This window comes from Schistocerca gregaria, chromosome 2, assembly GCF_023897955.1.
Source record: "Schistocerca gregaria isolate iqSchGreg1 chromosome 2, iqSchGreg1.2, whole genome shotgun sequence".
NCBI classification, from domain to species: Eukaryota; Metazoa; Arthropoda; class Insecta; order Orthoptera; family Acrididae; genus Schistocerca; species Schistocerca gregaria.
In genome coordinates, this window is record NC_064921.1 from 83,407,894 (window position 1) to 83,423,588 (window position 15,695).

General features: G+C 44.7%; 1 protein-coding gene across 1 annotated transcript in view; it reads left to right on the forward strand.

Moving 5' to 3' along the window:
• The window catches only part of LOC126335642 (uncharacterized), a 50,021-nt gene that overhangs the window by 14,548 nt on the left and 19,778 nt on the right, over positions 1-15,695 (forward strand). The window contains exons 2-3 of the mRNA XM_049999099.1: positions 5,912-6,177; positions 15,137-15,271. Of these exons, the coding sequence (XP_049855056.1) occupies positions 6,084-6,177; positions 15,137-15,271 (229 nt within the window). The 5' untranslated portion in view covers positions 5,912-6,083. The remainder of the gene's footprint in view (positions 1-5,911; positions 6,178-15,136; positions 15,272-15,695) is intronic.

The following is a 15,695-nucleotide window of genomic DNA, read 5'->3' on the forward strand; positions in this document are numbered from 1 at the left end:
TTTTAAGGACATTTAGAAAATCGTTTGCAATTTCATGTTAGGCAATTAGAACGTAAGCTGAGCATAATCCTGTCTTGCTTCCTCTTAGTAAATACATGGTGTTAAGGAGGATTTCAGTGATTGGTGTTTCGGTAAATTGTAGGTTAAAAAAGTGATGTAACTATGAGAGCGACTTTTAATGGATGCAGGGCTACCACTGTTTGGTTCATATGCTGAAGATATCTCAGAATGGTTATGAATAGAAAAACTACCGAAGCAACCTATTATTGGAAACAACAGCAGTTTTAAATCAATTTTCAGAAGGTCGAGCGACACCAGATTCAGTGAACTTTTCAACTCCACTCGTGTCTTTTGAACTCATTTTTGTGTACGTTTACAAGGATAGTACTACTCGTAATGCGAATTTCTTCCCTTTCTTGAATTTGGTTTCCATTTTCCTTTCAGCACCAGTGAAAAAAATTTAGTGGACCAAGATACGCCAACATTGGTAGCCACTGAACATGGCTAATTTATCGGTCTGAGTGAAGGGTTCCAATAAATTTCGTTAATGTAGAGTGTTTAGAGGTCCCGTCATGCTGAAAAAACGTGCCCCATTTTTTAGTCGAAGTAATCGCTTCCAGTACCAAAGACAATTCACTTTGCAGCAAGTTTCAATACAAGAACGCTGTCGTATGATTCGGTAACATATGAAGTAAATCTTTGCTCAACACCTGTGTTGAATGCAACACCACAGAGGATTACTGGGCGTGGTGTGCCGAATCACTGGCGTTAACTCAGTACGCGACTGGTTAAACCACGTTGTACGCGACTGGTTAAACCACGTTGTACGCGACTGGTTAAACCACGTTGTACGCGACCGCTCCACTGGCCGCAAGGAGTCGGAGCAGAGCTGATGCATGGCCTCCGCGTCCATCGCTCTGACGCCATGTGGTTTCTTACGTTTGCGGGCACAGATCATGTGTATGTGCCCAGCTGATCTACTAGACTTAAGAAAAACGACTGAAGCAGTTGTTGCAACACGTATTTCAGACGTCGATATGCAGCAGGATTTTAGAACTTACATTGTGTTCGAACTTTATGGATTACCTCGTAGAAAACGGTCTATTGACACACAGTCAACATGGGTTTAGAAAACATCATTCCTGTGAAACACAACTATCTCTTTATTCACATGAATTAATGAGTGCTGCTGACTGGAGTGGCCGAGCGGTTCTAGGCGCTACAGCCTGGAACCGCGCGACCGCTACCGTCGCAGGTTCGAATCCTGCGTCGGGCATGGATGTGTGTGATGTCCTTAGGTTAGTTAGATTTAAGTAGTTCTAAGTTCTAGGGGCCTGATGACCTTAGAAGTTAAGTCCCATAGTGCTCAGAGCCATTTTTTTGTTGAGTGCTACTGATAAGGGATTTCAGATCGATTCTGTATTTCTGGATTTCCGGAAGGCTTTTGTCACTGTACCACACAAGCGGCTCGTAGTGAAATTGCGTGCTTATGGAATATCGTCTCAGTTATGTGACTAGATTTGTGATTTCCTGTCAGTGAGGTCACACTTCGTAGTATCTGACGGAAAGTCATCGAGTAAAACAGAAGTGATTTCTGGCGTTCCCCAAGGTAGTGTTATAGGCCCTTTGCTGTTCCTTATCTATATAAACGATTTTGGTGACAATCTGATAAGCTGTCATCGGTTGTTTTTAGATAACGCTGACTTTTATCGACTAATAACGTCATCAGATGACCAAAACGAACTGCAAAACAATTTAGAAAGGATATTTGAATTGTGCGAAAAGTGGCAGTTGACCCTAAATAACGAAAAGTGCGAGGTCATCCACATGAGTGATAAAAGGAACTCGTTAAACTTCGGTTAAACGATAAATCAGTGTCAACTAAAAGCCGTAAGTTGAACTAAATACCTAGGATGGATGGATGGATATGGTGGAAATGGGCGCTCAACAGTGTAGTCTTTAGCGCCCGAACGGTAAATACCTAGGTGTTACAATTACGAAAAACTTAAATTGGATGGAACACATAGAAAATGTTGTGGGGAAGTCTAAACAAAGACTGCGTTTTATTGGAAAGACACTTAGAATATGTAACAGATTTACTGAGTGATTGCCTACACTACGCTTCTCCGTCCTCATTTAGAATACTGCTGCGCGGTGTTGGATCCTTACCAGATAGGACTGACGGAGTACATCGAAAAAGTTCAAAGAAAGGCAGCACGTTTTGTATTATCGCGAAATATGGGAGACAGTGTTACAGAAATGATACATGATGTTGGCTGGATGCCATTAAAAAAAAAAGGCGTTTTTCGTTGCGTCGGAATCTTCTCACGAAATTCCAGTTACCGACTTTCTCCTCCGAATGCGAAAATGTTTTGTTGACACGGACCTACATAGGAAGGAACGATCACAAAGATAAAATAAGGGAAATCAGAGCTAGTACGGAAAGATGTAGGTGTTTGTTCTTTCCGCGCGCTATACGAGATTGGAATGATAGAGAATTGTGAAGGTGGTTCGATGAACCCTCTGCCAGGCGCTTAAAAGTGATTTGCATTGTATCCATGTAGATATAGATGTAGATGTAGACCCAGTGATCAAAGTTTGGGAAGAGCTCATCTATCGACTAAATCTGTGACATGTGGTGCTCACACAGAACTCTTGTAACAAATACATTTTGAGTTATTCTTTCATTTGAAATATTAATTCTATTTGTCAGTTGCATGTAATAAATACTACAAAGTCTTAAAATCCTGACATTCATTCAGGACACCCGGTATGACTCTCTCTCGCTTGAAACGTGCACTCAGATATTTATCCAGTGCGCCTTACTTGTCACGTGATCGTCACGAGGCGGTTTATGGTTATTCTCGCGACACAACGCGCCAATTAAGGCTATTCTTCTCAAATAATTCACCGATACGTATCCGTCAACACTGTTATAGATTATACGCTTCCGTGGTAGATTCTTTAATCGCGTCATCAGGTACAGTAATTCACGTTTCGCAGCCACGACGGCTGTACTCCACGGAAGGTAACCCACGACTCCCAACAATCGCGCACTGCGCTCTCCAGAGAGGCGACAATCGATACTGCCGCGGGATCGACAGCGATACTACGACATGCTTACAAGGGATTCACGGACCTAGCGTTGTGTGCGTTCTCTAGGTGTGTAGTTTTCCCTGCTTAAGAGTATGTTTGATCATTTATAATTGTGAACGCAATTTCCCACATTTAGGGTGAAGATGTTCTGCCGTCTTCAGTTTCCGCGCAGTCGTATGGCGATCATGAGTGCCTCCAGGATGCTCTTGAGGCTGTATTCAGTGCGTGTGTATCGTGGAACATTGCTTATGATTCGTGAAATCTTGCTGTGAATGACCTGCGGGCAGCGCAATTGCTTTGGAGCCGTATCTACATCTACATTTTCATCTGCGTGGATACTCTGAAAATCACACTTAAGTGCTGACAGTTTGCTATTCCACTCTCGAACATCGCGTGGAAAAAACGAACACCTATATCTTTCCGTGCGAACTTTGATTTCCCTCATTATATTACGACTATCGTTTCTCCCCTTGTAGGTCGGTCTCAACAAAATATTTTCGCATTCGGAGGAGAAAGGTGATGATTGAAATTTCATGGGAAGATACCACCGCATCGAGAAACGCCTTTGTTTTAATGATGTTCACCTGAAATCCTGTAGCGTGTCAGTGATGTTCTCTCCCCTCTTCCTCGATAGTACCAAACCAGCTGCTCTTCTTTGCACTTTCTCGGATGTACGCCGTTAATCCTGTCTGGTAAGAAACCCACGGTGTGCAACAGTACTCCAAAAGAGAACGGGCAAGCGTAGTGTAGGCATTCTCTTTAGTAGAGAGTAGTGCATTTAGTAGACCACAGAATTTCGTGATATGATCCAAATGAAATGCTACATTCTTCTCCAGTGTCTTGGACAGTCAGTCTTCGACTGGCACACACAATTTCGTTGACGTTCCTGACTCGAACGTCATCGGCAGACGTCGAAGGGTGTCCTTAACGAGGGTTAACTTTAATTTCTGTCCTGCCATTTTCAAACCATGTGAACCATTCGTAAAATCGAGTACGTCTTAAACACTGATCACCGTAGGATTCGTGCATCATTTGGTGTGTCTCTGTAAAGGTTTTCTTGAGTTTCATGCAAAATTAAATGCAGACGCGTTGCTCCTCTAACTCATCTCAAATTCGCAAACTGTGCGACACAACGCTCTACTCAATGCAGCACTGACCAATAACTAACATACATAAAACAACGAAACTTCCGGCTGTTACACATTAAACACAGGCGTGTGCAGGGATACCAACCGCATTTCGCCCCAATCCCACCATTGGCGAGAAGCTAGGAATGTTCCGGAATTTTTTGAACAGACCTCGTATGTACACTCATGGTCATAAATTAAGGATAATGGGTGCCGCACAACGTGACACTACACAAACCTGGCGCTAATAGCGTAGGCGCATAGGGAACACACACGACACAGATCTGTAAGTCCACGGTCTTGGTGGTAAGTTGAGAAAACCGTCCTGAAACAGATGTGCAACAAAACGCCAGTGCTTCCTCCGCATGTACCCCGGCATCAATATGGGACATGATCACCACGCACACGTACACAGGCCGCACAACGTGTTGTCATACTCTGGATCAGGTGGTCGAGCAGCTGGAAGTGCCTGTCGGAGCTCCTGAAGTGTAGTTGGGGTTTGAAGAGGTGCAGCGATACGTCGACCAAGAGCATCCCTGACGTGCTAGGTGCGGTTTAGGCCTGCAGAACAGGCAGGTCACTCCATTTGCCTGATACCTTCTGTTTCAAAGTACTCCTCCACGATGGCAGCTCGGTGGGGCTGTGCGTTATCAACCAGCAGAAGGAAGGTGGTACCCACAGCACCCCTGATTAGGCGAACATACTGGTGCGAAATGACGTCCCTATACACCTGACCTGTTACAGTTCCTCTGTCAAAGACATCCAGGGGTGTACGTGCACTAATCATAATCCAAACCCACACCATCAAACCACGACCTCCATACAGGTGCCTTTCAAGGACATTAAAGGGTTGGTATCTGGTTCCTGGTTGACGCCAGATGAAAACCCTGCGATAATCAGTGTTCAGACTATACCTGGACTCGTCCGTAAACATAACCTGGGACCACTGTTCCAATGACCATGTACTGTGTTCTTGACACCAGGCTTTACGGGCTGTGCTGTGACCAGGGGTCAGTGGAATGCACCTTGCACGTCTCCAGGCGAATAAACCATGTCTGTTCAGTCGTCTGTAGACTTTGTGTCTCGAGACAACTCTTCCAGTGGCTGCAGTAAGGTCACGAGCAAGGTAACCTGCAGGGTGTGGCCTTCTGCCGGCACTGATGGTGAGATATCGGTCTTCTTGTTGTGTTGTACACCGTGGACGTCCCATACTGTAGCACCTGAACACGTTTCCTGTCTGCTGGAATCGTTACCATAATCTTGAGATCACAGTTTGTGGCATACAGAGGCCCCGTGCTACGACAGCCTCCAGTCGCCCTAGTATTCTACCCCTCATAACGCCATTAATATGTGCTCTTTGAGCCATTTTCAACACAGTCTGGAAACGTCTGCACACTTACTCGCTGTACCGTACTCTGACATGCATGAACACACCTCTGCGTATGTGGACTGCTGCCAGCGCCGCCGTGCGACGACCGCAGGTCAAATGCACCGCATGGTCATAGCCCGAGGTGATTTAAATTCGCAAACCGCCCACCAGAGTGTTGTTTCACCACGTATCAGCATTATCCTTAATTTATGAGCATGAGTGCAGATGCAGATGTCTCCAGGGGGTGAGTAATGTCTTGTGCGGTGTGGTGGTTCGCTCCTCGATCCACGTTTGCCTTTCAGTGCCGCTTTCTTTCCAGGCTGTAACGATGCGATGAGGCGTCCTCGGCGCTAGAGGCAACAATGGCGCCGGGGAAGCAGCACTAGGAGCGTTACTGGGCAGCGTCGCGGGTCCCGAGAGAGACGGCAAAATTCCAGTGGCGGCGGAGTCCCTGCGAGAGAGAGAGCAAAATTCCAGTGGCAGCGGCGGCGATGGAGGTCGACGACGGAGGCGACGGACACGGCGTGCAGGCGCCCCCCATGGGGCCCTGCCTGCCGCCGGAGAACGCCGACCACTCCTGGATAGGTGAGCCAACCTCCACGCACCTAGCCCTCTCCTGCGCCACTTCACCACGTGCACTAGGTCATCTGTCAGATCAGAGCTTTCAGACGCTGTCATTAGATGGAGGGCGCTGTATTGTCGCGCATCAATGTACACCGACAAAATGCAATTGAGACACCAAAAAATAGTTAATGTAGAGTAATGAAATTTCAGGAATACATTTGTCTATGTAACATATTTATAACATATTTCAGTCATTAACATTGCATGTTCATAGGTTAATGGAAGTGCGAGATAAACCATTGCAGATGTGAAGTGCTGGTACATTAATAACCGAAGTAACGGTCAGAAAGTTGAATGCAAACGTCCAAACGTGCATGTTTTGTGTTGTGTGTTAGTTCGTAGGATGGAGTTCCATGCACTTTGCACTTGGTCGGCCAATACAGGAACGGTTAATGATGTTTGTGGATGACGCTGTAGTTGTCGTCCGATGTGTGCTCGATTGGAGACAGATCTGGTGCTCCAGCATGCCAAGGGAACATGTCGGCATTCTGTAGAGCATGTTGGGTCACAACAGCGGTATGTGGGCGAGAATTATTCTGTGTCAAAACACCTCCTGCAATGTTATTCAAGAATGGCAGCACGGCAGATCGAACCGACAGTCTGACATACAAATTGTAAACAATGAGCGTGGGATAACCACAAGAGTGTTCCTACTGTCAGACGAAATCGAACCCCGGACTATAACTCCAGGAGTAGGGTCACTGCGTCTAGCACGCAGACAGGTTGTTTGCAGGTCCTCAGCTGCCATCCTCCTAACCAATATACGGCCATCATTGGCACCGAGGCAGAAACTGCTTTCATCACGAAACATAATATACCGCCTTCAATGGGCTCTCGCTTGACTCCACAGAAGTCGCAAATGTCGGTGGTTTAGTGTCTGTGGCGTGCACGCTATCAGCCGTCTGGCTCACAGTTGTCGTTGCATTACTGGTGTAGCCGTTTTCCGTCGTCCAGACTTTGGTTTTTCTACTACAGAGCCAGTTCAACGGAACTGCTCGAGAAATTTGACCACCGCGCTGTGGGTATTTGGAGGTCTGTCAGGGCGACGTTGGTTGAAATCCTCAACAACACCCGTGTTCCTCTCTCGTGATCCCAGGACAATCTCAATGCCATCCGTTTGTATCAATGTAATCACCTCTCAGGAAGAAACATTAGTCATAACTCGAGTATGAATGAAGCTACGCTCATACGAAAGACACTATTTTTTTCTTCTATAGTTCTTTACTTGTGTGATGCATTACATGACCCCGTTCCAGTTTGAAAATTACAAGTTGCATCCAGGATGGAGGCTTGCGAAAAGGACAGCCTTACTGGAATATAGCCTCGCAAGCTATACTCCCGTCTCCCCCTCCTCCCATGTCACCATCTCACCCTACTTGACGCGCGGAATTAATTTTAATTTACGGGTGACTAGACACTTCAACAAGAACAACAAACAACAGGATTAGCGTTGCCACAAATCAACAAATAGCCTCTAGTCCCCTAATGTTACATCAATTCCCCGTTCCCAACTGGCCGTGGTCCATTGGCTAATCGAGATGGGTGCCTTCAATAACTGCTTACACAACATTACTGATTTACGTATTTTATTAATAATAGTTCCCTGACAAATAAGTCTTAAAACACATCATAGAAAGGCTGGTTAAAAAACTGTTAATCAGGTAATAAATTCTCAACCAGAAACAGTAGCAAACAACATCACTTCCATATAAAAACTTGTAGACTCGTAATGGTAGAAAGGTACCTTACAAACTTCAGAATTCATTTTCATTTAATACACAGACATAAAAACATATCCAAAACTCACAGTTAGCATATCTGTCAAATTCCATTATATATAACCCGTTGAACTACATCGCAGAACTGACATTTTCAAATCTGCCCATTCAGTAATCCTGATAACAGAAAATTATGTTCACAAATAAGAAATATAAAAACTTTATGACAACGCCCATCCAGCAACGGCCACACTTTTACGCAATCGTAAATTCCGTTGAAAAGTGACAGTTACTGTTCAATCTGCACACAGTTTAAGCAAACTAACACCGCAGAAGTCACTGAAGGTTAATACACGTACCGTATTCCACTACTTTCTTCTCCAATATCATGACATCCTTACTGTGGGCGAACTTGGTACAGCACAGCGTGTCAGGATGGGCCCACGCTCTCTTGTTTATCTGCAGTGCCAAAACACCCACAAACGACATCGGCCACAGCCTGCCGTAAATACAATTGCACAGCCCGCGGCTTATCGTTGCACAGCAGCGTTGAATTCCAAAGCATCTCGGTTTCACCATCAGTTCATTTAGATAGAGTGCCAAAATTATTAATTCACAATTAGGACGATCCGGACCCCAACACTTTGCCGTTCTGTCTTCCTCGCTCGGTACTCTCCAACCGTCCTCTCCAGAGGGCCACTCTCCGCCGATTCGGCGCTCCAGTATCACTCTCGGCCGGAACACAATCGTGCCGAAAATCGGCACATTGACTACAATTTTTTTTCATCCACTTATCATAGAGGCCGCTGTGAAGGTATGGGACAATATCCCATAGACTTTCCTGGACAATTTCGTAAGGAGTATGCCAGACTGCATTCAAAAGTATCTCCATTTACCAGAAGGCCTAGCTGGCTCTTAAAAAATGTATTATGCAAGATGACAGTAAGAAGAAACTGTAGAGTTTGCAGTGGAAACTTTTATAATGTTTTGTTTCCATTTATCAAATGGAAATACTTTTATCTTCTTTAGTTATTTTATGACTGTTATCTGACAGAAAAAAATTTGTTTCCTGTCATGTCCAGATAATATAGCATGTAAACATTCATGGTGGTGTCTGTTTGTTCTATATCGTGTCTCCCTACCACTTTCGCGCAACGACGCGCTCAGCGTGTTTTTTAGGGAATTAACTAGTTTGAACCTGGGACCTGTTGCTGGTAAGGAGACGCCAGACCACACATGACATGAAGAATTCAGAAGAGTTCAGTGAGACTAGCGATGATATAACCAAATACTAAATGATCTCAACGTCAGCTCCACTGCACTCCCTGTAAAATAATCTTAATACTAACTAAATTTAGTGGAAAGGGTTCAAGGCTTTCCTATTTTTAGTTAGCTGGTAAAATAACGTCGAAAAAGCAGTTAAGTTTACCACTGGAAATTTTATTCTACTCACAAAACATCGTTTATAAATTGCACTATTGATAAAAGGACATGTTTTAATACAGGATGGTAAAAACCAACTGAGTTCAACAAAAATGTGAACGAATATTCCCTAAATGGGTTTCCAAGTTCTACAATCGATCGAAGGATGACCTATGCCATATCACATCTATAATCTAGGTTTAAATTAAGTTTCACAAAAGAGAAAACTATCAAAATGGTCTACAGTGACACTCAATTATCTTTAATTACTTATCTAACTTGTCGTAAATTACAGTGGCTGATGTAGCTTCTCAATAACTATATAAAAGAAAAATCATCGCGTTTCAGATCTGTTCTTCAAGTGGCAAATGTGAACACCATGAGTTTTAATTAACGATCGACACTAGTATTACGCAAAAAGGGGGTGTAACAGATGAGACTTCTGCAGTTCTGAGTGAAGCCTTATGCGCTCAAAAATGCGGCATCGCGTGCGTTCATTACCTTGTCGGTGTTAAGCAGCGTCAGGGCCGCAGCGGCCGGTGCAGCAGCCATCCAGCTCGCCGTCTCGGAACCAACTCTCTCCTAACTTCTCCTTACTACAATTTACCGAAGTTAGTTTAAAAAAACTATCTGGCTGTGTTTTCATCTGACTAATCAGGGTCTCAATGTTAACCTTAAGCTCCGCCTACAAAAATTCTGTCTATCCAATGAGAAACGTTATACTTTTCGTGGTGGGGCAATGTTTTTAAAGCTTGCAAAGTAACAGAGACGCTAAAAAGTCTCACGCTAAAACCTGCAGCTAGTGTGGTCCTTTTAGCGTTATCGTAAGATCTATACTGCTCTTCTGGAGGGCTCTATCTTTTAACATGGGCTGGGGAGTGATCCTAATGTAACAGACACGCGAAAAAGGCTCACGCTAAAACTTGCGGGTGGGTGTTGCCCCTTTTTGTGTTATCGTAAGATCTATACTGCTTTTCTGGAGGGCTCTAGCTTTTAACATGGGCTGGGGGTGATCCTTGACGTACCTGAGACGCGAAAAAGCCTCACGCTAAAACGTGTGGGTTGTATAGTCGTGCAGGTAGGCTCGCGGCGTGGGTGCCCAGCCCCTCCCTTATCTAGCTTAACACGGTTCTGCTCTCGGCTTCTGTCCTCGTTTCTCCCCTCGGAACTGCGTCCGCCTCACGGTGGGAAGGTACGACATGCATTTAGGCATTCTTGTGTTAGTCTGTGGTGTTCCATTTGCTCACTCGTTACTCGCATTACTTTGGTTAATTTAATGTCACGATTTATTCGGAGCTATGTGACATACTACTGGATTTGCTTATCATGTCAGGGTTTCCATGTAAGGTGTTGGATTTGCCTGACACCGTACAAGCAATATGCCACAATTTATTATGATCATTTCAATTCTCTTCCTACGAAAAAAATATGTGTCACCCTGATGCTGTCATCCACAACAAACAAAATTCTATAGAACTGTGCTCTGACCGAATAGATTTGGCTTGTAAAAAACGTCCATTTTTCAGCATTGCTGATCATACCGACATTTTAAGGTGGAGAAGAAGTTTGCCACTGCTGGCAGTCGGGCGCCTGTCCTAAGGAAAACAGATGGCGGGCAACCTGCCCTACTTGTGGTCCACTGACCCTCGGCGTCATTTTTCTTAGAAAAGGGAATGACGCGCTGCCCGCTCGACTGCGCATCCTCCCCTGGAGACTAGCTTGCACTCATTGGAAATCGCCTATTCCTTCCTCAGCTTATTAGCGACCCAGACACGCAGCTGCAGAAATATTCAAATGTTATTGCTACCTCTGTGGAGAGGATTTTAAAATGGGAAAACGGGAGACGACAGCTTAGTTGTTACAATCACTGGGGCTGCTCATAATCAGCGACGCTGTATTTAATCGAAAAAGTCTCAGGCACAAAAATTGAATGAAAGAAATGTAATAAAAATGAGGCGAGTCAGTCCACAACGCACCAACGCATTTCAGAGAATATGAACACATTATAAAATAGCCCCCAACGATCCACACTGAAAACACGTAGTTGAGATCAAACACATTAGAACAAGCACTCCACATGGTCGCTGTTCATGTGAAAGCAGGCTTCAACTCCTGTCATCATTGATTCCTGTACACGTTCAAAAATCCCAAGCATGTTCTGAATGTAATGACAACCATCCATTCCCGTAGTTCGTCGGCACTGTAAACAGGATTGGAATACTCAAGATGTTTTTATATACCGAACATAATATCTAACAGAACCTGGCAGGCCATGGTTTTTGCGAGGCACGACCGATAGATTTACTGTCGAGGATTCGTGTTATGTACTCATATTCTCGAATAGGCACATGAAAGTGTGCACTCTCATGCATGTAATACACTCATGCTCATAAATTAATGATAATGCTGATACGTGGTGGGACCCGCCAGGATAGCCGAGAGCGCTAACGCGCTGTCTCCTGGACTTGGGTAGGCGCGCCGGCCAGTTTGGATCTGGCTTTTAGGCGGTTTTCCACATCCTCCTAGGTGAATACCGGGCTGGTCCCCACGTCCCGCCTCAGTTACACGACTCACAGACATTTGACACACATTCACACTATTTCGCGATTTACCCTAGACGCAGACAGCTATGGTACACTGATTCCGTCCTGGGGAGTATGGGGTGGCGACAGGAAGGGCATCCGACCACCCCTTAACCTTAACATGCCAAATCCGGTTAACCATGGCCGACCCTGCGTAACCGCGGGACATGGCGCAAGCGATAGAAGAGAATAAATGCTGATAGATGGTGAAACAACGCTCAAGTGGGCGGTCTTTGGGTTTAAATCATCTTGGGGTATGACCATGCGGTGCATTTGACCTGCGGTCGTCGCACGGTGGCGCTGGCACCACTCCACACACGCAGAGGTGTGTTGGTGCATGTCACAGTACGGTGCAGCGAGTAGGTTTGCAGACGTTTTCGGGCTTGCTAATGGCGACTGTTTTGAAAATGGCTCAAAGAACACATACTGATGACGTTATGAGGAGTAGAATACTAGGACTACTGGAGGCTGGTCAGACACAACAGGTCGTGGCACGGGCCCTCCGTATACCACAAAGTGTGATTTCAAGATTATGGCAACGACTCTAGCAGACAGCAAACGTGTCCAGGCACTACAGTGCGGGACGTCCACGGTGTACAACACCACAAGTAGACCGATGTGTCACCATCATAGGCGTAAACGGCCACGGAATACTGCAGGTAGCCTTTTCGGGACCTTACCGCAGCCACTGGAACAATTGTCTCCAGACACACAGTCTACAGACGACTGCACAGACGTGGTTTATTCGCCCGGAGACCTGCCCGGTGCATTCCACTGAACGCTGGTCACAGGAGAGCCCGTAAAGCCTGGTGTCAAGACCACAGTTCATGGTCATTGGAACAGTGGTCCCAGGTTAGGTTCATGTATAGTCCAGGTGTAGTCTGAACAGTGATTCTCGCCGGGTTTTCATCTAGCGTGAACCCCCGAACCAGATACCAACCCCTTAATGTCCTTGAAAGGGACCTGTATGGAGGTCGTGGTTTCATGGTGTGGAGTGGGATTATGATTGGTGCACGAACACCCCTGCATGCCTTTGACAGAGGAACTGTAGCAGGTCAAGTGTATCGGGACGTCATTTTGCACCAGTATGTTCGCCTTTTCAGGGGTGCTGTGGGTCCCACCTTCCTCCTGATGGATGGTAACGCACGGCCCGACTGAGCTGCCAACGTGGAGGAGTACCTTGAAACAGAAAATACCAGGCGAATGGAGTGGCCTGCTTGTTCTCCAGACCTAAACCCCAGTGAGCAAGTTTGGGATGCTCTCTGTCAACGTATCGCTGCATGTCTTCAAACCCGTACGACACTTCAGGAACTCCGACAGGCACTGGTGCTATAATGGGAGGCTATACCCCAGCAGCTGCTCGACCACCTGATCCAGAGTATTCCAACCCGTTGTGCGGCCTGTGTAGGTGTCCATGGTGTTCATATCCCATAGTGATGTCGGGGTACATGCTCAGGAAACAGTGGGTTTTGTTGCACATGTGTTTTGGGACGGTTTTCCCGACTTATCACCAATACTGTGGACTTACAGAGCTGTGTCATGTGTGTTCCGTTTGTGCCTATGCTATTAGCGCCAGTTTTGTGTAGTGCCCCGTTGTGTGGCACCATATTCTGTATTTTTAATTTATGACCGTGAGTGTACATCAGTACCCTTGAAACCTTCCCGTCTCCTCTATACCTCTTTTGTTACGCAACCTTCCCTTTACAATAACCTATGAGACCTTTCTTTTGGATTTCTATCTCTTGCTTAATAATAACAAATGAAATCTTCTCTTTGAAATTTATTCTCTTTCTCAATCTTCGCACACGAATGTAATTGCTGCTTATTAAAAGTGATTTTCTGATTATTTAGACGAAACATAGAATGTGTCGTCGTCTTGGCCCTCAGTCGTTATCTGCAGTAACCCAAAACTGTTCCTTACCTTTTTTACTGTTACTGGATCGCCATCTGACTGCCACATCGAACTGCGACATGAATATACTTACTCTGTTTTACTTTACTCTATTAGCTGCTGGTGGGCTTTCATAAGTGGCTGTATTTATTACCAAAGCTGACGTTATTCTTTAATTGCAAAGCTGACGGTATTCTTTAATTCTTTTTCACTGAAGTTACGTAATTCATAGTTAAACTTTTACTTGACAACAATAAAATTTTGCGAAGTTTTACGTTGACGGTTTTTGAGATGGATTATGATCAGTAATGCAACATTGCTGGTAAAAATTAATTATATTCAGAAAACTTTTCTTCAAATATTTACTGCTGGTAATGAAAAGATTTTAAAAACGTTCAAATACAATAATCTTACAACTAGCATTTCGCAAACATACCTTCAGTAGTCTTGAGTTTCGCAAAGAAAATAATATTAGTTCCTCTTATGATAATAGTTAGCTGATGTGTCTGTACATCCGTTTATAATCTCTTGTAAATCATAGCTGGTGGCTGGAAGGCACACCGCTCCTCTCAACCTCTCGTTTCAAACCTGCTGCCGACTCGCTTCACTTCTCGCATACTACTTCCCTCCTACGAACGCTAAAGTGCGGTCTCTCCTGCCAACACTGCTTTCTGGTGCAGACAATCCCTGCTACCATTACAAAATGTATCAATGCGCGGTCTTTCCCGCTCTTTTCTTAAAATGTATCCATACGCGGTCTCTCCCGCCCTTATTAAAATTATGTCAATTTGCGGTCTCTCTTGCCAACAATACTTTGGTGCACACATTCCCTGCTACCACAATTATTTCCAACATGACAAATATTAATTATTCCTACTAAATCCTATTAATAAAAATATGAACATCTTTCATAAACCGTGGTTTGACAATAGACAATAGAAATATACACGCCTTACACCCTTTCACCATAGGGAAGTGCATCCAGACAGCCGATTAGCTTGCGCATGACTGCACTTGTGCATACTCTGTATCATGGAGACCATTGCTTTCTGGATCTGTGTTTATTAGCATTATTTGCTTCTTTCATTGTTATCTACCCGTCCCTTTTGTTTGTACCTATAATACTCAAACGCCTGTGTAGGATAAAGTGACTTATAGCTTATATATATATATATATATATATATATATATATATATATATATATATATATATCAGGAGACTACAATTTTTGCCCAGTGAGTTTATTGTGTTTCGAGAACAGTTTACAGGCAAGAAAGTGACTAATGCGTCGTGTTATGTTGTGCAGACATAGAGGCGATGGCGAAGTGGCCGTCGCGGGAGGTGCGTAACCGGCGCGTGTTGCCCGACATGGGCAGCGAGGGGGTGTGGGTGCCGGCGCCGCCACGGAGGCTGCACCCGGACTCTTTGCCCACCATCCCAGGTGAAGCGCGTTAACGTACAAGTCTCACACAGTGTCAGCCAGCTAAACGGATCTGCTGCTAATACCCCGTTGTCAAAGCTCGCAGATAATGTACATACTGTACGACAGATTTTGGGAAAAAATTAGATAAAAATTAGTTTTCATAGATTTAGAAAAGCCATACGTGAATGTTTGTCCTCCTTGTAGAGATCTTGTTTATTTATTTATTTATTGTTCCGTGGGACGAAATTAAGGAGAAGTCTCCATGGTCATGGAACGAGTCAATACATAAAATTATAACACGATAATATCATCATCATTATCATCATCATTTAAGACAGTGCTAACATTGGTGCCTCTTCTGATGTTAAGCCTATTACTTCAAAATCATTCTTAACCGAATCCAGGTACCTTCTCCTTCGTCTACCCCGACTCCTCCTACCCT